At 34.0% G+C, this 27,235-nt stretch overlaps 1 protein-coding gene across 10 annotated transcripts in view; it reads left to right on the top strand.

The window, feature by feature from the left end:
* Positions 1-27,235, top strand: part of LOC134268369 (uncharacterized) — a 96,828-nt gene that overhangs the window by 30,099 nt on the left and 39,494 nt on the right. For all 10 annotated transcript variants that reach the window (XM_062750619.1, XM_062750618.1, XM_062750615.1 and 7 more), the window contains 5 exons: positions 4,442-4,637; positions 5,932-5,982; positions 14,402-14,468; positions 23,510-23,569; positions 24,748-24,816. In XM_062750619.1, the coding sequence (XP_062606603.1) occupies positions 4,442-4,637; positions 5,932-5,982; positions 14,402-14,468; positions 23,510-23,569; positions 24,748-24,816 (443 nt within the window). The remainder of the gene's footprint in view (positions 1-4,441; positions 4,638-5,931; positions 5,983-14,401; positions 14,469-23,509; positions 23,570-24,747; positions 24,817-27,235) is intronic.

Genomic DNA, 27,235 nt, shown 5'->3' with positions numbered 1-27,235 from the left:
TAAAAGTAGTACTAAATGTCAGACTAAAGATTATTGTTCCCAGATTTCGAAAAAACAAATGGACATTAAATCTCATCTGTTTGTCAATCTCTCCACTTTAATGTCATAACTTTTGATTGAGAAGATCTAAGGCTTTCATATTCACATGTGCATTACCTGGGACAAGACCTTTCCAAATATACTTTTGGCCCCATGACCTTGAAGTTTCACCAACTTTTCAAAAATGGGATTTATTTTCATTATTTCAAAGAATGCATGAGTAGTGCATTTTAGTATGTCAATTGGAACCTTTCTGGCTATCAATATTAAGCAACTGAATGGTTACAAAAAATTACTAATATAATCTTTGATTATTGTACATGCATTTTGAAAATTATGCCTTAACTGAATTTTTATATGGCTGTCTTAAGACGGGTTGTATTGTGTTATACTCCAGGCTTCATGTTCACCTGTTTAATGAAAAATATTTAATACTTTAATCCAGAAAATTCAGAGAAGATAAGTTGGAAAGCAAAACAAACACACAATATATTGTCAGTCCATGCAGTTGTGGTAAGCAGACTTTGACGACCGAACGCACTCAGTGAATCGTAAACATCAATCGTAACAGAGCTTGTACCCTGTCTACAAAAACTGTGTACCCAACAATACATAACATTTCACTGATTGATGCAATACGTCAACAGACAATTGTGAATTAAAAAAAAATTTTGAAAAATGTTATTTTACTCTGAGAGTTGCCTTGGCACAGAAATACATGTATAGTCGATTCAACTGTATACAATGTAATTAATTCATAATCTAATAGTAGTAGTTTTATCTTCTAAAGTCCACATTATTTTATTAGTGAAAAGATAAGCATATTTAATATGTATATTGAATTAAAATTATGAAATAAAACTATAGATCTAATTCATAGGTGCATAATTATATGAACAGAAAAAAAATGTTTTTATTATTTATTTATTTATCTATCTTTCTCCTGTGTATTTATATTAAAGCACCTGAAATGAGAATTATAGAATAATAGAATAATTTCAATGCTAGGAAAAGATCGGAGGCATTCCGAATAAATCGTTCATCTTGCGTTCACCGTAATCTTTCACTGTTCACTTTGCTCTCGCGCTCCATTCGCGTTCTGCATTCAGCATTCACACATCGTTCACCAAATTGCGTTCAGCGTTTGCACATCGTTCACTAACCATTTGCTCTGCGTTCGTTCAGGGTTCGTTCAATGTTGGGAAAGTAGAACGTTTCAGGGACTGTAAATAACCCTAAAACTTGGGATTAGTAAACTTTTTTAGCCCACCTGAGCTGAAAGCTCAAGTGAGCTCTTCTGATCACATTTTGTCCGGCGGCTGTCTGTCTGTCCGTCTGTCCGTCTGTCTAGCTGTCCCTCTGTCCATCTGTCTGTTAACTTTTCACATTTTCGACTTTTTCTCCATAACCAATGATCCACTTTCAACCAAACTTGCCACAAAGTATCCTTGGGTGAGGGGGATTCCAGTTTGTTCAAATGAAGGGCCGAGCCCTCATTCAAGGGGAGATAATATGGAACTAATGAAAATTTGGTGGCATATTTTAAAAATCTTCTTCTTAAGAACCACTGTGCCAGGAAAGATGAAACTTATTGGGAAACATCCTAAGGTAGTGTAGATTCAAGTTTGTTGAAATCATGACCCTTGGGGACAGGATTGGGCCAAAATGGCCTTCCTTAGTTTTACAAAGATATATAGGAAAATTCTTTAAAAATCTTCTTCTCAAGAATAACAAAGCCATAATCCATCATATTTATATGGGAGCATCCTCGGGTAGTGTAATTTCAAGTTTGTTCAAATCATGACCCCCGGGGACAGGGTTAGGCCAAAATGACCAACCTACATTTTACATAGAAATATAAAGTTAAATTCTTTAAAAATCTTCTCCTCAAGAATTACAAAGCCATAATTCATCATATTTATAAGGAAGCATGCTGAGGTAGTTTAGATTCAAGTTTGTTCAAATCATGACCCCTAGGGGTAGGGCTGGGCCAAAATGGCCGATGTAAGTTTTACATAGAAATATATTATAGGAAAATTCTTTAAAAATCTTCTTCTCAAGAATGACAAAGCAATAATTCATCATATTTATATGGAAGCTGTGATGTTCAGGTAGTTTAGTTTCAAGTTTGTTCAAATCATGACCCCCGGCAGAAGGGCGGGGCCAAAATAGCTTACCAAATTTTTAAATAGATATATAGGAAAATTCCTTAAAAATCTTCTTCTTAAGAATGACAAAGCCATAACTCATCATATGTATTTGGAAGCATGCTGAGGTAGTGTAAATTCAAGTTTGTTCAAATCATGACCCCCCAGGGTAGGGCGGGGCCAAAATGGTTGACCAAAGTTTTACATAGAAATATATAGGAAAATTCTTTAAAAATCTTCTCAAGATTGTTAAAGCCATAATTCATCATATTTATATGGAAGCATGCTCAAGTTGTGTAGATTTTAATTGTTTAAATCATGACCCCCCAGGGGTAGGGCTGGGCCAAAATGGCCAACCAAAGTTTTACATAGAAATATTTATAGGAAAATTCTTTAAAAATCTTCTCAAGAATGTTAAAGCCATAATTCATCATATTTATTTGGAAGCATGCTCAAGTAGTGTAGATTTATATTGTTCAAATCATGACCCCCAGGGGTAGGGCGGGGGACAAAATGGCCGAACAAAGTTTTACATAGAAATATAACGGAAAATTCTTAAAAATTTTTCTCAAGAATGTTAAAGCCATAATTCATCATATTTATCTTGAAGCATGCTGAGGTAGTGTTAATAAGATTCAAGTTTGTTCAAATCATGACCCCCCGGGGTAGGGCGGAGCCAAAATGGCCGACCAAAGTTTTACATAGAAATATAACGGAAAATTCTTTAAAAAATCTTCTCAAGAATGTTAAAGCCATAATTCATCATATTTATATGGAAGCATGCTCAAGTAGTGTAGATTTAAATTGTTCAAATCATGACCCCCCAGGGGTAGGACAGAGCCAAAATGACCGACCAAAGTTTTTTAAAGATATACATTGGAAAATCAATTTCTTAAAAAATTGCAAATCCATGATTGGTCATTGGACTACTTTTGGATTCAAACTTTACAATAAAAAGTTATTTTCTACTTTCTCCTACCCTTAGTGCTCAGGTGAGCGATGTGGCCCATGGGCCACTTGTCTTATTTTTGTATTTTTACTCCACCCTATACATGCTATAAGCAGTTAACCTTACTTTAGAATATCTCAGGTCCTGATTGGCTTATATAGAATCATCAAACTTTGTCATCTTGGGTTTTCAGAGAATGCTGATCAAAAAGTAGGTCAAAAAGTAGTGACCTTTTTTGTCATTTTATATGCTATATGCATATATGTTATATTTAGGTATTTTGGGGTAGTTATTGGTTTAAAATCATCAAAACTTTGTCAGTTGATGCATCTTGGGTTCTCGGAGAATGAGGATCAAAATATAGGTATTGATCTACTTGTGACATTTATGTCTATAAAAAGTATTCTAGGGTACTTATTGGCTTAGAATTGTCAAACTTTTTCAGTTGATGCACCTTGGGTTTTGGGAGAATGTTGACAAATATGTAGGTCACTGAGTCCCACTTTTGAATATCTTATTGGCTTAGAATCATCAATCTTTGTCTTGATTAATGCATCTTGTATCTTGCATTTAAATACCTTCAGCCCTAACTGATTAAGAATCATCAAACCTTGTCAGTTGCTGCATCTTGGGTCATAGGATAGATTGTATAATCAGAAGAGAGATTCAAGGCCCTTGGGCCTCTTGTTTAAAAAAAATCAGTATAATTTGTTTTTTTGGGGGGGAGGGGGTTTGGTTGTGTTTTTACTCAGTTTATCAGTTTGATATTCACGACGTCAAGCGTTACATCGCAATATTTTTTTATGTCGTTCTTAAAAATGCTTTATTTTTCAATATAAAAGCAGTTAAATGCTATTAAATTACCAGAAAATGAACCCAAAGACATATAATTTTTCCATATAGATTTATTTAAATAGATTCTAGTTTTAAATACCAGAGGTTAAACAAACTCATCTGCAATATTTAGAAGTTATAGATATTTTTAAAATCAAACCCTTGTCTGAAAACGAGCCCAAAACAACATTTTTCCAATGCAATTCAATAGAATAATGTCGAAAATGTTACTATAACAATGACATCTTTGGAATTCAATTATGCAAAAACGGTGCAGACGAATTTTACAAAATTTTCAGGGAATTAAAATCAAAGGTAGAGAAATCATATAATTAATTTTCATGGTATGTTTTTCGGACACTTTTAAAAGCCTTGCAAACCCTCAACTTATGGTAAATTAAAAGATGCTTTGTTACAATTGTCTGATATATTATTGTTCTTGGTCTTTTCAAGTTGTATAAATTTTTTTCAGTATTGATGCTACATTTTCTACAAGGATTGGGAGGTATGTTAATGATTCACCAAGCGCTGATCCTAATTGCAACACTGAAATGTTGCGGATACAGATGGAGGATCGTCATCACTTGGTTCTCTTTGCAAAGCGATATATACATGCAGGAGAAGAAATCAGATATGATTATGGTGTTACAGGCTTATCTTGGAGAAAGGTAAGTCTTTCACGTTAGTTGAAAGCACAATATATTTAAGATTTGGCTGCATATAACAATTATTACCAGCTACATGTAATACTGTAAACATGGCAAAGCTTATCTAATCCAGACGCCATAGGTTCATAAAAGATAATGGCCAGATTATACAATATTATCCCGATTCCAATTTGTTACATAATTTTGTGTAACAGTTTTTGATTGATGAATGGTGTTGTCATAAGAGACAGAAATTTATGAGAAATTCAAATATGAGGTTTGTTCGTAAAGTTTGGGGACTCCTGTCATAACTTTTTTGCTAAACGTTATTCAATTTCCAAATTTGGTAGTGAATGTTTCTTCTAAAAATTTAAATGAAATGCATGAAGAATTTTTGAAATATTATTTATTTTAGACTTTTTTTTAAAAAATGAGACAAATCAGATCATGAACATGATGGAGCAGGTCCAAATTTCATTGTTTATGATTTATACACTAAATAATGTCTGTAGTCATATTTTCTGTGAAAATGCACAAAAAAATTTTGATGTCCATATTTAGAATTGTTACATTGCCTCATAAATTCTTTAATCATGACTGCCTTATTGAGAACAATAGACAAACATGTGCTGACCATGTATAATGTCAGTAAAAAAAGTCAGGGTGTCCTCATTATCATATGGAAATTGAAAATTTGTGATGAACCTTGCCTTAGAAAACAGATTTGTACATCTTTAATACGTACTTATATAATCATAAGTAAAGTTTCAAAGATTATGGAGCTTTATTGACAGTAGGACCATGTTATTGGGAAAATTTTAACTGGTTAGGAATTTGATAGCAAAAAATGAATGAAAATACTGGATTATGTGTTTCACTTATAATGCATTGTTAGAATTTTTACTAGCCTAAGGGGCTACCTCTGTGTAGAAAAATTTCTGTAGGGAAAGGTTCGGGCCACAATAGGGAATACAAGTTGTACATTGTAATACATTGTAAAATTCTTTTAAAATGTTCTCAAGATCCACCGGGTCAGATAAGCTGAAACCTACTTGGAAACCTCCCAGGAAAATATATAAGCTTCTAAATTGCAAATGATGACCCCCAGGGGTAGGACAGGGCTGCAATAGATAATACAAAAGGGTAAATCTGGTAAAGATTACTAACTTACTATATATAAGGTTAGTGATGTGGTCCATGGGTATTTTGTTCTTTTTAAAAAGAACTGTTTTCTTAATTTAACTGCATGAAGACCTGTTTGATGCTCATGCAATGAATTTTTTTTCAGCTTATAGATTATATTTGCTTTATTTAGGTGCCTAAAGAACAAGGAAAAACAGCAAAAAAGATAAAGGAAACTGATCAGGTAAGAATGTCTGAATGTGTATATTATTTGGTGTATTCAAAATTAAGCACTATCAATGCAGGATATGGAGTGGCTGGTGTAATCTTGAATTAGGGCTACACATGTTTGTGCTGTATATTCCATTAAAAATGATTTCTTTACAGTATTCATGAATAAGTGCATCATTGCCTGCGCCAAAGCCATTCAAGTATGAAGCCATCTAATTTAAGTACACGTACAGTAGATTTTAGCTCGTCTTTTATCTAGCATTTTTCCTTAAGTTCTGTGCAATCGATATTACCAGTTCACTCATACTGGTATATCCTGAATGCATTCTCTACAATAGTGTATCATCAATATGTATCGGCAACAGCTGTCACTTGCCAGAAGAGGGTGCAAATTTAGAACTGTACTTTGCACTTTCAGCCTTTTAACAATCTGGGGGAACTTGATCATATTAGCACCTACATAATATAGAACCTCAATTTATACAGTCTCATCTGATAGACCATATATTCTCCACACTCCGCAGTGGCTTTAAATCGAGAACGTAAGGCTCAACTCTTTAATTCGCAACTCTAGATTAAAACTGTCTAGGCACTGAGCCACACAAGTGACTTGAAATAATGATTGATTGACTATGTTGTATGCCCCTCTTAAAAAATTTCACTCGCATGGAGACACCACCACTTGCCGGTCAAACTGATGGAGAGCTGCAAATTTTGTCCTATACTCAGCACTCAGACAGACCCATTGAGGAGGGAGGGATATTTTTCATGCCAGCTCCTAATGTGACATGGGACCTTGGTTTATACAGTCTCATCCAAAGGACTGATCTCCATGGGATTCGAACTCTAGAGCAGATGCTCTAACTTCTGTGCCACAATGGCAAATATTATTGTGAATTCTAAATTGCAATACAATTTTTAATTCACTAAAGTTTAATTGGGCTTTTCTGATCAAATTTGTTGGCTTTCTATCTTTGTTTGCATTGTCATTTATGTTGTTGTAAAAATGTTAACTTTTCATTTTCATCATCTTCTCAAGAACCACTGGGTCAATTTCAACCAAATTTGCAACAAAGTATTCTTTGGTGAAAGTGAATCAAGTTTGTTTAAATGAAGGGCCACACCCATTTCAGTAATGTGTATTTATCATATTAAAGTGTATGATAATTTTTTTGTATAAAATGTAGGCAAAAATACGAAAATGGCGACATTTTATGACGTTACAGCGCACCTGAGAACAGTTCAGTTTTATTTCTATGTTGTAATGACACCTTTTAAGACTTGAAATGACCATAGAAGAAAAAAGATTATAAAAATATTACTGTATCTTAAGTATACAAATGAAATAGGAGTTTTCTTAGTAAAGTTTTTTCTGGGAGTACAAAACATACAGACAAACTCCTAATGTAATAGTAAAGGACACTGTCACAGTAGACCGCAGATATGAGATTTTCTATTAGTTGAATAATGGTGAGAATATTGTCCATAACTTATTAACAAATCTATAGAAGATCACATGAGGATGCCAATAGGTTCTTTGGCTGTTTATGGAGATTAAAGAATGTGTATCAGTGAAATTCCTAAATTTAAGTTGAACTCATCCAACTTCATTTTTAGCAAAGATAAAATGTGACGCTGTTTTAGACACTTTGACGTTATAAGTCATGCGCCATAAGGTAATACAATGCATGGCAGAAAATCTCATAATTTGTTTATTTATGCATATATTTATCTGGAATTTGCTGTGTATATAATTAAAATATGTACTAAATAATTTCAGAACGCAGTGATGTTTATTTTTCACACTAGACAACTTGTCCACGATTTTACGGGACAACCCTCGTAGATACATTGATGATATATAGTCAATTAACAATAGTAATTCCCATTCGTACATCGACACAATATATCCTGGTGAGCTTGAGATAAAAGATACCACAGAGTCTGACACATCTGTTTCATACTTTGATATTTTACTTGAAAGAGACATTAATGGTAATCTAACAACCAAGCTACAGGTATTTCTTGATGGCTCGAACTTCGATCTCTCGAAGTTCTTGATCGCTGGAAGTGAGTCTCCAGTCCCGATTTTTTCCACTATATAACTAAGCAAATTTACTTTTGATTCCTTGAACTCTTGATCTCTTAAAACTCTTGATCCCTTGAAGTCAAAATTCTATCCATATTCTATTGAAATTTACCCTCGATACCTCGAAATGGCTATGTTTATACAAAGTTACATAATTAGCAATTTTACCTAAACATTTAATGGCCCCAGGCAGAAGACCCGGGTATGGTGAAATGGGATATTTATTCAGGTGACACTAATACTGCAAGGTGATAATTGATTTATAATTAATCTTATGATGCCTATATGCTTTTAAAATAATTATCATTGATTGTATTACAATAATTTAGAAACGCAGTGTCACTGAGAAATTGTAATTGTAAGACGAAACACTTAATAAAGATCTTTAGTTTTTATTTCAAGTTCGTGTCAAAGTTTTATAGCCACTAACCAAAGAGTTAGGGGTCTTACATAATTAATATTTTATATTTTGGAAAATTAATATTTAGATTTCTATTTATACTACAGTTTTCTATTTTATTCATTGTAGCATTTAATTGATACAAATTTCCTTATAGTTTTCAAGTTAAGCAGATGGCTTGTAAATACTACATCTAGTACATTGGGTGCGTATCATTACCGCTACATTTTCAAAATTTTCATTACCGCTACATAGTCATTACCGCTACAAAAAACCTTATGTTACCGCTACATAAAAAAGTATACATTACCGCTACATTGCCTCTTTGTTAGCCAGCCACTTATGCATGTACAGTGCAACCTATACATGTACATGCATAAGACCCGCTCCTTCTGCTCACCACGGGGAGGTGAAAGTAGGACTTTGAACAGGATGGTTTTTTTTTAATAAAGATCAACAAATAATGCGTAGAGATATATTTTGCAGCTGCTTTTGCAACTCTTTTTAACACATCTCCACAATTTTTATTTTTTGAAAGTCTTATTTTTTCTATAAAAAATCGATATTAAAGTTTACCGACAATCCCTCGATTTGTAACAAACTTCTCAATAGTGGCCATAATATATAACACTAAATAATTAAATTCCGACTGCAGAGTTATTTATATATACATGTATGTACTCATTCTGAGTAGATACAGAGTGAATTCTGTTGATTAGAACTCATGTAACTCGAACTACACCTGGCTAAATCGAAATGTAGCGGTAATGAGTTGTTTTTGGCTGATTCAGTATGTAGCGGTAATGAGTTGTTTTTTGCCGGAAAAATGTAGCGGTAATGATCGGTCGAAAATCTGACAAAATGTAGCGGTAATGAGTTGAAATTTTTGGCAATGTAGCGGTAATGTTGATCTCCCAGTACATTGTTATCTAGTCTTTGAAGTCAATTAAGTTAACCCCCTGTGCAATTATCTTTTGTGACCCTGAAGACAGTATAGGTGTCACAGTAATTAACACTTTACCTGGCCATATAAATCTATTGTACAGATGTCAAAGAATCTTGAGTAAATCAAATAATCACTCAATTTACCTTAAGGCTAAGATTATACTTTATCAAAGAACAAGAGATAATCTTAGCAGTAGTGGTTTAGCAGTAAGAGAGTTAGGGCTAGAGCAGCTGGCGGACCCAGTCTTGGATTGTAAATAATGTACAAATGAATCCTTTAATAAAGACTGTAAAGACATTTTATCTTATGTCTTACTCCTTGACAAATCCATGTCAAGGACAGTAACCATGTCTCTTGGTTACTGCGTGACCCAGTGTTGAGGCCAAGTGTGGACGTGGGTGCAATAGGGTGCACTACTTATTCCAAGTGGACCCCTACCCTCCCCGACGGCCGGTCACAGTTTAATGAAATATGAATATATGAGCGGATTTAACATCGTATATATACTTGCCACTTACGAGAATGCGAGCAGATCTAACATCTAATTCTAATTAGATTGCACGGTTATCATATACAGGTAATTCTCGATACCTCGAAGTCTGCGGGGCCGAGAAAAAAATTCGAGAGATCAAGAGTTCCGAGTTTTCGAGAGTCCAGAATTTTCCGGGTTTGTTAGACAGGTTTTAAAATTAGTCTTACCGGATGTAATGATTTCCATGCAGTGCTAACCTTTCACACGTGATTTTAAAAAACAACGATATGTTTTTGTATTTTTGATGAATGTTTATTAAACTGAGTAAAGCAAAAATATATATACTAGTTATGTTCCCCAAACGAAGTTGGGGAACATATTGTTTTTACTCTGTTTTTTATTAAGGTCTTCCGACTTCCTTCGGAAGACTTTACTGTTTTTCTTATGTTTCCTATTATTATTATTTTTCCCTTTTCATAGTACACGAGATTTCTCGGAAACTACTGAACCGATTTCAATGATTTTTTCAGGAATGATGCATTTTTGTATTATCTCCAGACCTTTTTTTCATTTTAAAAAAAAATCACTTCCGGTCGCATTTTTTGTCCAATTTTCATTTTTTAAATCGTCATTTTGTCCATGCATCTTCTTGTAAACCACTCAAGACTGAATCACGAAAATTTTAGGGATGGTAAAACATCTCTTTGAGATATGTATTACGTCTTTTAATTTGGCATCCATCACTTCCGGTCGACACAGGAAGTGATGTTAAATTTCAAGATTTTTTGAAAAATTAAACCGTCGTGATTAAAGGCAAACAGAACTTATGTTTACATTCAAAATCGTCAACAAATAGCATCGATTTGAAGTACTTCCGGTTTTTACCGGAAGTTGACGAAAAATTTAATTTAATTTTTTGAATTAAAAGAAATAGAAAAAATGGTTTAATTTGAGTTTTTTCTGGTCTTTTGGCTTTGATGTCAGCAAGAAATGAAGCCCGAATTGTTATAAGTTGTCAAATAACGTCACTTCCGGTCAAACCGGAAGTAGTCAAACAAAGGATATTTTGGCCATTTTTGATATGTTTTTGGGTAACATATGTCACTGGAAGCAAAATTCTTAATTTTCCGTCCGTCGACATCACTTCCGGTCAAACCGGAAGTAGCCAAAAAAAATCATTTTGAAGGTTTTGATGCAAAATTGAAATTATTAAGTCACTGGACACTACTAAGCTCATTGTTTTCTTTTGAGGTTACTTCCGGCACATCGGGTCAAAACTGGGCGGAAGACCTACTCGTTGCTTTGCAACGAGCTTTGCTCTAGTTATTATTATTTTTCTTCTTCTTCCTGGGTACTTTTTTGTCCGCGAGTGATCTTGTAAACTGTTCATCCGAAGTAGGTAAAACCTTTTTAGGGTTAGTAGACATGTTATGTAGATTTGCGGAATCAAGGTCATTTTCCGCGCACGTGCTTGCAAGAGCGTGCACATGCAACACGTGTAATGACCAGTATTATAGATATAGCCGTAACTTTTCTATTTTTTGACTTTATCCTTTGAAACTCATAATATAAGTATATATTAGTTGTATATGCATAATGACATGTTCCTCGCGCACGTGCTTGCAAGAGCGCGCACGTGCAACACGTGAAATGACTAATATTATAGATATAGCCGCAACTTTTCTATTTCTTGATGAAATGCTTTGAAACTCATAATATAAGAATATATTAGTAGTATAGACATGATGACATGGTCAAAATAGCAAGATCTCACGCGCATGCACGTGCGCTTCGCTCTGATTGGCTGAAACTAAAGTCTCAGTATTTTTCATGTTTCTTGTCATAATCTTTTGAAATTTTGAACAAAGTCTTCAATTATGAAGATCTACAGCATGATATATAAAAATTTTCATGAAAGCATGCGCATGCGTGCGTGCTGCAATCTGATTGGCTGAAACTTTAAATGGCTATATCTCCTTTGTTTTTTGACGAAATGCTTTGAAATTTAAAACATAGTCATGCAGTAGGATATCCTACAATACGATATAGAAAGAAAATCATGAAATCACGCGCATGCACGTGTGCTGCAATTTGATTGGCTGAAAATTAAAATGGCTATATTTATATTGTTTTTTTGACGAAATGTTTGGAATTTTAAATATAGTCATTCATTAAGATATCCTTCAATACGATTAAGATAAAAAATTCATGTAATCACGCGCATGCACGTGTGCTGCAATCTGATTGGCTGAAACTTCAAATGGCTATAACTCCCTTGTTTTTTAACCAAACAGGATTTTCAGACATAGATAAATATAAGGGACTCCTACAAGAAGGTGTTTCATGCACTTGCTTGCACGTGCGTGTACGTGAAATGAGTAAAATTAAAAATACACTAATGAGATTTTTTATACTTTTGGATAACATCTTTGATATCAAGTATATTAAAATATATAGATAGTGTAGACAAGATAATATGGCCGTTACGCACATGAACAAGCGTACAATGCTTAAATTCAAATATATTTTGTATTCTTCTGGGAAGACCTTGATAAGTTTAAATTCCATTAAGTATTTCTTATTTAATAGAGATTACAGGGAATATGGCAAAAAGGGAGTGGGGAGTTTGGAGAAGAAATCTTTAAAAATTAACTAGTTTTAATTAGATTTGATAAATGTGATTACTTTAACTTTTCTGTCGTCAACACTTACCTTACTTATGCAGCAATATAACTTCATCACCTGCATACAGAGTATATATATCTCTGAGTCAGTTGATTCATTATGCAAGAGCATGCTCTACATATGGACAATTTCTAAAACAAGGTAAATAATTGACAAGAAAGTTGATGAAACAAAAATATCAACAGTCTTGTTGAAAGTCATCATTTAATAAGTTGTATGGTCGATACAATGACATTGTCAGTACAATTTATCATCATCATTGAGTCAAATGCTGATCGATGTTATTCATACCAATTGTTAGTCAAATATTTACACACTGAATTGACGACAGAATTTTAAAAAATATTTCTTGATCATGACAAGGAGCACAAGGTGGGTGTGACCGGTCAGCAGGGGATGCTCACTCCTCAATGGCACCTGATCCCACGTTTGATATTTCAGAGGTCAGTGTTTGCTCTGCTCCTATTTTGTATTGTTTTATTGACTTTGAGATTGAATACTTAGTATTTTTTGTTATCTTCACATACTTCATTAACATTTTTAAATTTAAAAAGCAATTTAAAGTAAAGTTTATATTTTCTGCCTGTCTGAAAAATGATACGTTTCTTTTCTGAGTAAATTAGTTTTGCAAAACGAATAATTTTTTACTCATATTTATATTTAAAGGGGGGGGGGGAAGGGGGGATTTCACCAAATTAACAAGAGTTCCAGGGGCCACATCGCTCACCTGAGCAATTGGCTAGAAAAAAGCACATATCAGATCAGAACTGAAAGTTAACTGACTGTGAGGTACAGGTAGGAGATGGAGGGAGTTTACTGGGGGGGGGGGCTTGAATCTTATGATTTGAACAAACTAGAATTTACAATACCTGAGGATGATTCCCTATAAATATCACTAAGCATGGCTTTGAAGTACTTGAAAAGAAGATTTTAAAAGGTTTCCCTATATATTCCTATTTAAAACTTTTATTGGCCATTTGGCGCCACCCTACCCCCGAGCAGTCATGATTTAAAGAAACTTGAATCTACACTACCTGAAGATGATTCCACATGAGTTTCATCTTTCCTTTCTCAATGGTTCTTGAGAAGAAGATTTTTTTCTATATATTCTTATGTAAAACTTTGATCTAGCATTTTGGCCCACCCTACCCCCAGGGGTCATAATTTTAACAGACTTGAATCTTCACTACCTGAGGATGATTCCACATGAGTTTCATCTTTCCTGGCCCAGTGGTTCTGGAGAAGAAGATTTATAAAGATTTTTCCTATATATTACTATGAAAAACTTTGATCGGCCATTTTAGCCCAACCCTACCCCAGGGGTCATGATTTGAACAAACTTGAATCTACACCTGAGGATGATTTCACATGAGTTTCATCTTTCCTGGCCCAGTGGTTCTGGAGAAGAAGATTTTTAGAAAATGCAATTAATTTTTCTCTTATTCATAATTATCGCCCCTTGGAAAAGGGTATGGCCCTTCATTTGAACAAACTTGAATCTCCTTTACCCAAGGATACTTCAGAGGTAGTTTGATTGAAATTTGTCCTATGGTTCTTGAGAAGAAGATTTAAATGTGAAAAGTTTATGACAGCAACGACTATGACGACAACTACGACAACGACAAACAACAGACAAATTTTGATCAGAAAAGCTCACTTGAGCCTTTGGCTCAGGTGAGCTAAAAAGCATTCATTAAAAGTTGAAAAAAATCCCTTTAATTTGATAATAGTAACTAGTAACATGCGAAGTTGGACTCTGCTATTGGATATAATGTTTAGTCATAGTAAGTTATGCTGACTGTTACATTTTCTTTTTTTTCATATTTCATACATTTTTTAGGTGAAAGATTGTTTTGTGAGATTGACAAGGCTTCCAGTATTACAGCTGACCAAACTTGAAAGCAAAAGTAAGTTGCACATGAAGAATATAGCAAATTAAAGTAAATTAAAAGAAATTGATCTGATACATGCCAATCATTTTTCATGGTTTTACTTGTAAAAGAATTAAACTTTCAAATTGAATTTCTCAGATGACAAATCTGCAGCATACATGTTTTTATTTTAGTATTTACGCATAGTTTTATACAGGTAAATATCAGTATCTTGTACATGGGATATCTCAAATACCCCGCTTATGTGGAAGTCGATGAACGGTCCCATCCATTTTCTCTATAATTATATATGATTTAAAAAATACCTGATATCTGGAACACGGTAATCTCAAATACTCCTCTTATGTCGAAGTATATTCAAAGTCCCAAGCCCTATTTTACCTCAGGCTTATCTCTAAGTGCATTGAATTTCTCAGTCTACTAAACACATCTCAGGCGTCATGACTTTACACATTCTTGTCAATGGCTATTAGGCCTAATTTCTTCCCTTACAATGGGTAACAAGTTTTAAGGAGGCTGGAGGGTCAACAAATTGATCCCAAATTAACCACCAGATTTAATATATTTTTTTAGATATGGTATCTTTAGCTGTGAACTATCATTTGACAAAGAAAAAATTCAAAAATTTTAGTTTTAAAATTTGATCAATTTCTATATCTTTATATGGAGCTCTCCTTTTAAAGGAGATTGAAATAGTCTAAAAATGGCTGCCACCCCCAAGCCTCGTTAAGGGGTAAAATTCACAAGAAACTGCTAACTTAACTAAAGTTACCTGTACAGTTGTTGTCATTTTCATTAAATTATACAGGCAATTTGAAAACCAGACCCCATGGAACTTTCGTAAATTTTACCAAGATTGCAAGAAATTCACATCGTCTCTAAATATAAAAAAAACCCGAGCAAATTCAAAGAATTGTGGTCCCCCGCTTTGGTGTCTTTGTGGATGATATGTCATTTTTAATGACATAATGTGTCAAATTTTGTCATATTTAGGTATAGGTAATGTACATGTCAGATATGAAAGCCCTTTCTCTTTTCAATCAAAAGTTAAAAGGAAGTGAACCTGATGACCCGAATGGCAAAATAGCGAAGATTCAACTTTTCTTAAATGCAAAATAAATATATAATGAAGAAAGGTCTTGCCACAAGTTATGCATATGTGAAGTATGAAAGCCCTTGCCAAAACCGTTCAAAAATTAAGGCCAAGGTTAAAGTTTTTAAAAAGTAGGTCAAACTCCAAGGTCAAAGGGTCAAAGTTGTTGGTATTCAAAGAAAGGTCTCGATCCTCACAAGAATTACATATGTGAGGTATGTAAGCTCTAGCCCTTATTGTTCAAATATTATGATCAAGGTTAATATTTTCATTAGTACATAAATTTTCCAAGGTCAAGGTCTAAAGGTCAAAGTTATTGGTATCTAGTGAAAGGTCTTGCCACAAAGAATACATATGTGAGGTAGTGAAGTATGAAAGACCTACTTTCTAACAGTAAAAGTTTGGAATTTTTGTGTAAAAGTGGGTCAAACTCCAAGGTCAAGGTCATAAGGTCAAATTTGGTGGTACCCAAAGAAAGTCTTGTCACTAGAAATACACATGTGAAATATGAAAGTCATAGTTTCACTAAATCAAAAGTTATGACCAAGGTTAAATTTTTTGTGATGGACAGACAGACTGACAGATGAATGAAACAGACTGACAGATGAATGAGATTTAATGTCCCTTCGCTTTCGTGAAAGCTGGGAACAACAATGTGTATACCTCAGGTGCATCAAATGGTGCAACAAGATTAGTTGACAAACTCGCCATCATCAAATTGCATGTGTTTTGGACTTTTTAGTGTTTTCCCTATGTAACGTCATACTGTTTACAGTGGAGCAATTCTGCAAAGTAACTAAATATCTCATCTGATCAATTTTCTTAATTTTTGGTCATGCGGTCAAAAAGTTTTCAAAAATTTTGCTAGCTTGCATTTCTTTTTCCTTTCAGTATATATAATTGGCCCAACTTATGCCCACAATATTTTTGGGAGTTGAACTATGTTCAATCTCCCATGGTCATCACATATTTAACATGCGCAGTAATTTGTGTTGATTACACAGAGATGAAAGCGAGGCTACTGTGTCGGCTGATTTACTCCGATGATATTCAACAGAAAACATGCATAAACATCCGCGACAAATAGTTCATGTCATTTTCTCCTGAATTAATCTTATTTCCATAATGTAAGTAAATGTAATGATAAAGTGATCTTATTTTGAATATTAGAATTCGTTCAAAGTACATATGTTAAACTAAATTATAAAGAACCATGAAAGTTTTTTGTAATAGAACTCATTTTTAGTGTAGCGTCATACACTGAAAGAGATACGAACGACAACTCTACATACTGACGGCAAACATTAAATTAGTCATTTTCAAACTTTTCGTGAACATTTTCTTGGTTTAATTGAATTTGTTAATGCATAAAAACTTTAGGAAACATGCATATTTATTACTTAATCAGCAGTATCACCTGCCAAAAGCGGTAAAACAAGTATCTGTTATAAATATTAAAACCAAAAACGGACACCGATGTTTTCATAAAATCCTGATTAAAAACAACAAAATGAAGTATATTTTTTTTATTAAAAGAAAAACCTCATTTACCCGATAATTTGTATACACACAAACTCGTGCATATACGAGGGTTGATCCAAAAGTTTGTGGAATTTCTTTCTAAAATTTTATCGCGAATTGATGAAAGCAAATAACAGGCATATTCATAATAAAGAGTCATAATGCAACAATATTGGAAAATTTTACTACTTTCCAATTTTCAATGAGGTCACACGAGCTTTCTGAAAATGGATAGTTGTGAAACCCAGGGGAGACTTCGACGAAACGTCAAGTTAGATATGTCACGTCACATTAAATAGATGCAACTCGCCCTAATGTCCAATTTGAATTCGTAACTCTACAAAAAGCTGTCTTTTCTTTATTTTTTCTCTCAAAAAAGCCTGGTTATCCTCTTGCACCAAATTATCTTCATTTTTCACTCATATTTCAATTTACAACCCATCTTTCCATATGATGTTCCAATGATGATCCAATTTCAGTATAGCTATGTGAAGAACTGTAATGCAGCCTACAACGTCCATTAACGCTTTTAATTCTTTAAAGGGGTTCTACACCTAAAACAGTCTCCAAAAAGTCACCACACCTTTAATCAACGTCCATGGCAGTTCTATTTTCTTATATTTCTCATGCCACCGAAAAACCAATACAAACTAAATGCATTTTCCTCAAGTCTTTGTCTATCATATACACGTTTAAGATAGAGTGATCCCGTATTTTTCACAAAACGTATGACTTGACCAAAATTTGACGTTGTCTAACGACTTAAAGATGAACAATAAATTATCAATTAATAAACTATATATTCAGTAAAATCAGTAAAACTTTCACACAAAGGTTTATAAAAGACCAAGCAATCGTAATAATGACAAAATTTTCTTTTTCTATACAACACAGGCCGGTTTCAATCTCATTTCACGTATTAAGAATTAAAATGAAAATGAACGTGTTAATGTCTCCCCCGCATTGCCAAACAACCGTTTCTATGGCAACTGCCATAGAGTTACTATCAGGCACAAGATGAAATGCTCCCATTAAACTTGACTTAATGGTAGCTTATAGGTGCTTAATGGTGGCTTAAAGCTGCCTTTAAAAAACCATTAAGCCACCATTAAGCACCTATAAGCCACCAGTAAGCTTCCATTAAGTAACCATTAAGCCACCATTAAGCCAAATTTCTAACTTAATGGTAGCTTAATGGTGACTTAATGGTTACTTAACGGTGGCTTACAGGTTCTTAATGGTTACTTTTAGACCACCATAAAGTCACCATTAAGCCACCATTAAGGTAGACTTACAGGTGCTTAATGTCCAAACTCCATTAAGCTACCATTAAGCCACCATTAAATCACATTACGCAGTCGATTATATGGTTTATATGGCTAAAAAATTATTTTTATAGTGATTTGTTATCATTATTATAAATGTAGAGTTTGTTTTAGCATGATTTGGAATAATGAAAAAGAACGAAATTCAAAATCAAAAAATAAAAAAATTCGCCACAGAGGGGGCGCGAACCCATGACCTTAGGTTTCGTAGGCAAACGCCTTTTCCATTACGCTATCACCGCTCCTGATTTAATGTGGAAAATATTAAATATTTAACCTTTATTTTTTTTTCAACATTTTTTTGGACTTGTTAAGGTTTTTACTAGAATTTTGTTGAACATTTCCAAACGTCTTGAATTGGTTTATTAATCAAAATATAAACAATTTTATTTTTGAATCTTAACACTATACAATTAATTACCCCTTGTGAGGTCAACATGGTGAAATAAGGACCCGAGACCTGGCCCACGAGGTGACCTGGCCTGACCGAGGCCGCGTAGCGGTCGAGGTCAGGGCAGGTCACCGAGTGGGCCAGGTCTCGGGTCCTTTTTTCACCATGTTGAACTCACAAAGGGTAACTAATTGTTTTATTATACCGATATATATTGAAAAGTATGAATCTGATTCTCTAACCGTTATCAATTAATTCTTCCTTTGATCGGGATCGGGATTCGCTACAGACCGGAGAGTGAAGTTTACATTGACGTCTGCAAGTCGTGTAAGTTTTTGCATCACGATTTACTGTTTAAAACAATATCTGCTTGATAGCGACATACAATGTTATAACTAACGGTTACTTTTCCTCTGCGCAATCAAAATGTAACGCAGAATTCAACTCTTCAAAAAGCCGCCTTTACATTCTATTGAACTGAATTGTAACGATATATTGTTACGATAAAATTTTACCGTATTCTCAATCTGTATGGTAATGCAAAACAGACCATGCACAATTTTAAAAACATGTTTGTTTTTTTTTCAAATAATTATTATTTTATGCATTAACTTCACTCAAAAGCAAATTTTTGATTAAGCGGTCATTTTTAGCGGTCATTAAAAATAATGACCGGGTCATTATATCCCACGTGCGATGATTCCTAGGTCAGTTGCTGTAAACAGTACCATTTGGAGTCAGTTTGTTGTGTTTTAAAGTTTTCTTACCAGCCAATCAAATTCGAGTATTATCAATAGAGGTATAATAAATTAATATATATATTTCTACACAGAGTTCGGATTTTAGTTTGATGTAGTGTGATTGAGTTCTTCGCTCTGTTAGTGTTATTCGAAAATTTTCGAAATGTAAGCATTAAATCATGATTGAATATAAATTAATTATAGATAAAACACAAAAATCTGTCATCGAAAAAGAAAGAGGAAAAAAACAGATTCTACTATTATCTTTAATATACTGCGGATATTAACGGTTTCTGTGTCAACAATTTAGTGACAAGCCTCGCGTAAGAGTTACCTGGTTAATTATGTTTACAAAAACTTATTTTTAGAATATCATATTCAGTTTCAATTCTTTTTGTATCATAATGGGTATCAAAATAATTGACTTTTTACGATGAATCATAATTTTTGATTTGTTATATGCTTGTGTTAAATTTATTTTTTTAAAAAAAAATAATTGATCATTAATTAATCTGTCTGTGTACGTTGTGTATGTATAGTTTCCTGTTAGTTAACCGGGGATGGGGGACACCTAATTAAGGTCTATTGTCTGACCAGCCGGTTTACTATACACGGATTATCTGTTTATCCTACCCCGTTTCTTAATGTGTATACATCTGATCGGCCGTTCCTCTGAAAATCGATTTTGAAAAAACAATCATTGAAGACCGACTAGATTTTGACAGATACTTACCGCTGCATTATTAAAAAAAATAATGACTTAATTAATATTCATGATGTAAAAGCCATTAAAAAGTTTTTCATGGTAAAAGTCAATTTTTGAAAACTGAACATTTGTATAACAGTAGCCCCCCCCCCCCCCCAAAAAAAAGGACAAAGGTTTTTTTTCATGAGATCATATAGTTATATTCCTGTGAAATCTGTAGCGGAATGTTTCTATTGACATATAAAATAAAATGACCATTATAATAAAGTAATATATATTTTTCGTTCGTAATATAGATAATTCTAAAAACAAATTGATTTTTGGTATTGTACATTTAAGATATTTCACAAGGACTTGCTCACAGTGTGTAATAATTATTTATTTTTAAAAATCATATACACTAAAAATAAAAACAACGCATTTAAAAATGGTTAATTTAAAAAATTAAAATAATATACAGTTCTGATACATGATGTCTTGTTTTATTATCACTGTAAATGATTTTAACAAATTTTAGACAGCTTGCGATCAAGCAAGCCCCCTGTGGCTATTAGCTAACTTCGTTCCCAGTTATCAAGTTTATGCATGTTGACAAAAAAATCGTAGAAATTATGATCAAGACAGAATTATGAGATGGAATAGATTTTGCCTAAATGATATTAAAATAACTAAAAGCTAGTTCAAAGATTCTATATAAGATGCGTAAATGTTTAATGAGGGTTGACCATTAAGTCACCATTAAGCTCAGCTTAATGGTGGCTTAATGGTAGCTTAATGAAGTTTGGACATTAAGCACCTGTAAGTCTAGCTTAATGGTGACTTAATGGTGGCTAAAAGGAATTAACTTCTTTAAGCCACCATTAAGTCACCATTAAGCTACCATTAAGGGATTGCTTAAAGGTAGTCTTTAGTCTTGTGAGGGATATTTAAACTGTTTTTATACCCCCCGCAAACGAAGTTTGGGGGGGTATATAGGAATCACCTTGTCCGTCTGTCCGTCTGTCCGTCTGTCTGTCTGTCCGTCTGTCTGTCTGTCCGTCCGTCCGTCTGTCCGTCTGTCTGTGCATTCGTGTCCGGTCCATATCTTTCTTACAGAGGGACATTAGAATCTACTACTCAACACTAAGATTGCTCATGACCTAAGGGTGTGTCATGACCTTGACCCAAGGTCATTCGGGGAAGTTCAAGGTCACTGGAAGAAAAATTTCATAATTCGTGTCCGGTCCATATCTTTCTTATGGGTAAACATGGTAGATTCTCATTTCACACAAAGATTGCCCATGACCCAAGGGTGTGTCATGACCTTGACCGAAGGTCATTTGGGAAAGTTCAAGGTCACTGGAAGAAAATTTTCATAAATCATGTTTGATACATATCTTTTATAGATAAACTTGGTAGGTTCTCATTTCACGCAAAGATTGCCCATGACCCAAGGGTGTGTCATGACCTTGACCCAAGGTCATTTGGGGAAGTTCAAGGTCACTGGAAGAAAAATTTCATAATTCGTGTCTGGTCCATATCTTTCTTATGGGTAAACATGGTAAGTTCTCATTTCACACAAAGATTGCCCATGACCCAAGGGTGTGTCATGACCTTGACCGAAGGTCATTCGGAAAAGTTCAAGGTCACTATAAGAATTTTTTTTTTTATTTTCCCTGTCCGGTCCATATCTTTCTTATGGATAAACTTTGGTGGTTCTCATTTCATACAAAGATTGCCCATGACCCAAGGGTGTGTCATGACCTTGACCCGAGGTCATTTTTGGAAGTTTAAGGTCACTGGTAGAAAAATTTAATAATTTGTGTCCGGTCCATATCTTTCTTATGGATCAACTTGCTGGGTTTTTATTTCACACAAAGATTGCCCATGACCCAAGGGTGTGTCATGACCTTGGCCCAAGGTCATTTGGGGAAGTTCAAGGTCACTGGAAGAAAAATTTAATAATTCATGTCCAGTCCATATCTTTCTTATGGATAAACTTGGTAGGTTCTCATTTCACTGAAAGATTGCCCATGACCCAAGGGTGTGTCATGACCTTGACCCAAGGTTATTTGGGGAAGTTCAAGGTCACTGGAATAAAAATTTCATTATTTGTTTTGATACATATCTTTATTGTAGAAAAACTTACTTCTGAAAAACCCAGCGGGGGGTATTTTGTCCCGTTTGGACAGTTCTAGTTCAATTTATAATATTCATGAAGTGTCTATATTTTCATTTGTAATTTTCAACCAATTCAACCTAAAAATGAATAAAATATGAAAAAAATCCACAAACTTTTGGATCAACCCTCGTATACAACTGTTTTTATGTTGTGTCAATAAATATTATACACTTATCCCATGGTTGTGAGTGGGATAGCTCTTTTATCAAACCCGCGACAGGAACTATTCCCCGAGGGCTTGCCCGAGGGGAATAGTTCCTGTCAAGGGTTTGATGAAAGAGCTATCCCACTCACAACAATGGGATAAATGTTTTATTATACTGATGTAAATTATAATTTCTAAGGTTTGAATTTTCTTTGGAGTTAGATAATGCTGCAAGAATCAGCCGAAATTCTGATGACGTCACAATGCTACTGAAGTTATTATGACATCATCAGGCTATGGTTTTTATCTCTGGAAATCAAAATTGGCGTCAAACATTGCATGAAAACTTTCCGAGGGGTGGGTAGCAAAAACTATACCCCGGGGGATAGCTTTCTATGCGGGGAAATTTTCACACTATGAAGAATAATTATTTTACCTTCTGAACTTTATATGGGAAACATTTTAACAGAAGTATAATAATTGTTTTTAACTTGGTATTGCTCTTTTCTTCACAATATTAAAAAAGATCACGTTCTGACGAACTCCATGTATATTCTTCGTGTAATTGAAATATACATTTTTATTCACAGAGAAGTTTTATACAACGAACCTGTTAGCTCTTAAAAGGATGCTGTGTTAAAATCCACATTTTATCAAGATTGATATCATTCCTGCGAAACTGAAATTTTCACATGGGTATAAAGTTGCAAAGGAAAAATATATTACAACTTTGAAGACTGTGAGCAGTGATATAAATGACCAACTGCCTCTAATATGAATACAATGGCAGTGTGCATGTTTTGCAATGGGAAACCCAAAATATGTGTAGGATGAAAAAGTAATAGACTTCCAGATTTACGTTAGATGTTGCATCTGCATGATAAGTACCCTAATCATTGTTTTTTTAAGGAAAGTCCACACATTCAGTCCTAGGCTCTATACTTATCAAACTTATTTTTGTGTATTTTTCTTAGATAAGGGAGTTGAGGAGTGTACTTCAAAGCAGGCAAGAGTGTATGGACCAGAATTTGCAGGTAAATATATAATTCAAAGCTAATTCAAGCTGTATAGGGATTTATGCCTAGATTTTATGCCCCCATCATGAAAATGGCAAGTACAGTAGATTTTGTCATTTCCATATATTTACATCCACTGAATATTTTCCCCTTTATTTGTTATTAAGACCTGTGATATCCATTAATCAGTGCATGAACAACACTGAGCTAGCCATGTATCTAAGTTTTCTTGAACAATGGCTGTTCCATCAGTTCTACATATTACAATGACATATTCATCTAAAAAACAAAAGTTAACATAGTTAATTTTACTTTGAATTATTTTTTAATACAGATGTAAAATTTAAACAAAAAAATACTTTCTTTTTTTCTTAGTATGGGAATTAACGTCACAGCAATTGAAGAAAAAATTACAAATGTATTTTAATTTCTTGTAATAGCTTCAACAATTTAATTCCCGTACTAACAACCAAAGAAAGTGTTTTATTATTTAAATTCTGTCTTTCAGTCACACTTTGCGTTTAGCTCAGTCAAAATATGTGAAAGCTAATAGTTTAAAGAAACTGTTCAAGATATTTTTTATCAAACTTCCAATGCTGATAAATGCTTATATAGATTATGCTATTAGAATATATATTCAACATTTTTGGACTTTGATTTTTCCGTTGACCATGACAAGATATTTTTACAAAACTTCTTATGCTGAGTACTGATGAGAGCTTTAGACTGCTTCAAATTTTAAGACATTTTCTTTTCCTTTCACCTTGACCATAGTTTTCTTATAGTATCAGTCACATCATCCAGCAATGGGGTATACGATGAGAAACCCATGCGCTTTGTTTTAAAATAAAAATGATGTGATTGCCAGACGGACACCTATTAATCGGACAGTGACTGAGGCTATTTGGCAAATCGGTGGTGGTCATTGGTAGATAATAAGTTGCAGTTAAAAATCAGTTATGTCTTTATCGGTGATCTTTTGTTGACGTTGAAAATCCTTACAACACTATATGTGATGATAGTTGGAAATCGATTATATAGAGACAAACTGATAGTAATAAATATATTTTTTAAAATATTTTTTTTTCAAACTATAATTAATATGATGTCATTTGGACAAATTTTAATATTCATCATGTATTATTTTTTATGTAGTCATATTAAGTTTTTATTTATATATATGTATTTTTGCATAGTTGAGTCTGTGTCTGTTGTTGAAATTGGGATTGCTACACCTTTGGAGGAACCAATTCGAGACTGTGCAGGTAAGTGTATTATGCATATATAGACATAATATATATATATATATAATTATAATAATAAAAAAATCACAACATTGAAATAAACTCAACTGATAAGATGTAGAAATGAAATAGATTTACACCACCAGTTGATTCTCCAAATGTATGAATTTCTTCCAATCACAATCAAAAATTGGTCTGTACATTCTTTCGTTCAGCAGTGTTTTAAAAACTAATTTAAAATAAATTGGACAAGCTAATTCAGAGAATTTGTGTCCCCCTGCTTAAGATAAAAGTAGGGGGGGGGGGGAGGAGGGGGAGTTGGATCCCCCTGACTGAATTTGTAGAATAATTAAATGTATACATGTATACTGAAGCAAATAAAATATGGCAATATGGATTTAAAGATTTGATTGCTTATTCTTTATTATGTGTATTGAAGATTTTTTTTAAATGGAATATTTAAGACACTGTAATGAGGATCTTATGAGTTTGTACAAGCCACACCTCATTAATTTTTCATTTCACATGCTAAATACTATTACATGTATTTAATTAAAAAAATTATTTCGGGAAAAAAAGATAATGAATGGTCTGGGAATCCAACCTGGGACCTCTTACATGTGAAGCGAGAGACACACAGACACGTGCCATAATTCACCGGCAAAAATGGCGTCACAACGTTTGTTTACGTTTTGTTACGGGATAGATTAAATGGAAAATAAACATACCCCGGTAATAAAATCATATACCTGTGTTTAGTATTCTGTCATTTCTCCTTTCACCCTAATAACTTTTCTCATACGCCTTGTTAACGATCTGTAGAGGCCCTGTATATATTCAACCGACAATGCTTGCCACTCCTGTGTTATCGCAGGTGAAAGTTCGGCAGCAGTCCGAATGTTTTCAGCGTGACATTGCAATCGCTTTTAAAGCTTCAACCACACATTTTCTATTATATTCAAATCGGGAGATTGTGCTGGCCAGCTGATAGAGTTAATATTATTCCTAGCCTTATAATTTTCAACATCTCTGGCTCTATGTATGGGGACATTGTCATCTTGAAATAAGAAATTTCCATTATGAAAGTGTCGTGCTATAACTGGCCATATATTATTTTCCAAGATTTCAATATACTTGTGTCTGTTTATAGTACCATCTACGGTTGTTATAGTTCCCACACCATGCCAGGTTATACACCCCCAAATCATAACACTGACCTTTCGTTGAGCTGGGGGACACACGCACTCGGGAGACTCGGCTTTATCCTTTCGACGCCATATGAAAATCCTCTGATTTGCACCCAAAACAACTTGGCTTTCGTCAGAAAATATGACTTTATTCCACTGACCATTAACATTCCACCTGACTTTACCTCTACACCAGTTCAGTCTCTTTTTCCTGTTCACTTCCCTCACTCTAACTTTCTTCTTTACAACACATCTGTGATACCCCTGTCGATAAAAATACCGCTGAGCTGTTCGTTGGGACACTTGTCTGGGTCTGTGTTGATTAAATCTGTTGGTTAAATCACCCAAATGAGTTTTACGGTTTGTCCGAACCAGCCTCACTAAACTTCTTTAACATCTGGGATCGAGAACCCTTGGTCGCCCACTTCGACGTTTGTTTTCCGTGCTGCCCCTCTTTTTAAATCTTACTATAACATCGCAAACTGTTCCACGACGTAAGTTGAGTGTATTGGCAATATGCTGTAATGTATATCCCTCATTCCTCATTGACACAATAATATTTTTCACATCAGAGTTCAATTCTTTCCTTTTTTCGCCATTTTTGAAACTGTAAACAAATTTATCAAAGATACTGCAGATGACAGTCTAGCTTCCAGAAATTACATAACAAAAAATGTGGGGGAATTCCAAAATACTAAAAATAGAACAGACAACAACACCGTTTGAAGGTAACCAATACTTATATTCTACGATAATTTTTTTATTCGCCGCCATGTTGATTTTTGCCGGTGAATTATGGCACCTGCCTGTACCACTAGACCAAGGGGCTGCTCTACAAAGATGCAAATTATATGCAATCATAATGTCACATGTATATATTCATGTTTGGTATTGTCAAAATTGTACACAATCCATGGTGTTTGTTTTATTTAGCCTTAATTAAACAGATCTAATAGATATAATAAGAACATAATGTCCGCCAAGAACCTGTTTTATACGCAATAACTAACTTCATGCCCCTGTGCTAAAAATAGCAACATGTAATACCATAAATACTGATAAAACAAAAGGGGCGGGGCACTTTGAGAGGGTGAGAAAGGTCCTAGGGAGTTTAGATATAGAATTACATTGCATAAGCTCAAAATCTTTAAATAAAAGTGTTACACACAGACAGAATATATAAATTTACGACCTTGAAATTTGACCTTTTGACCTCAAAATCAATAGGGGTCTTCTTTAGTCCATAGGGAGTT

The sequence above is a fragment of the Saccostrea cucullata genome, unplaced genomic scaffold (genome assembly GCF_032062105.1).
Source record: "Saccostrea cucullata isolate Sc308-1 unplaced genomic scaffold, CSIRO_AGI_Scuc_v1 ctg1701, whole genome shotgun sequence".
NCBI classification, from domain to species: domain Eukaryota; kingdom Metazoa; phylum Mollusca; class Bivalvia; order Ostreida; family Ostreidae; genus Saccostrea; species Saccostrea cuccullata.
Note: the sequence above shows the minus strand (reverse complement) of the source record. Positions and strands in the feature narration are given on the sequence as shown.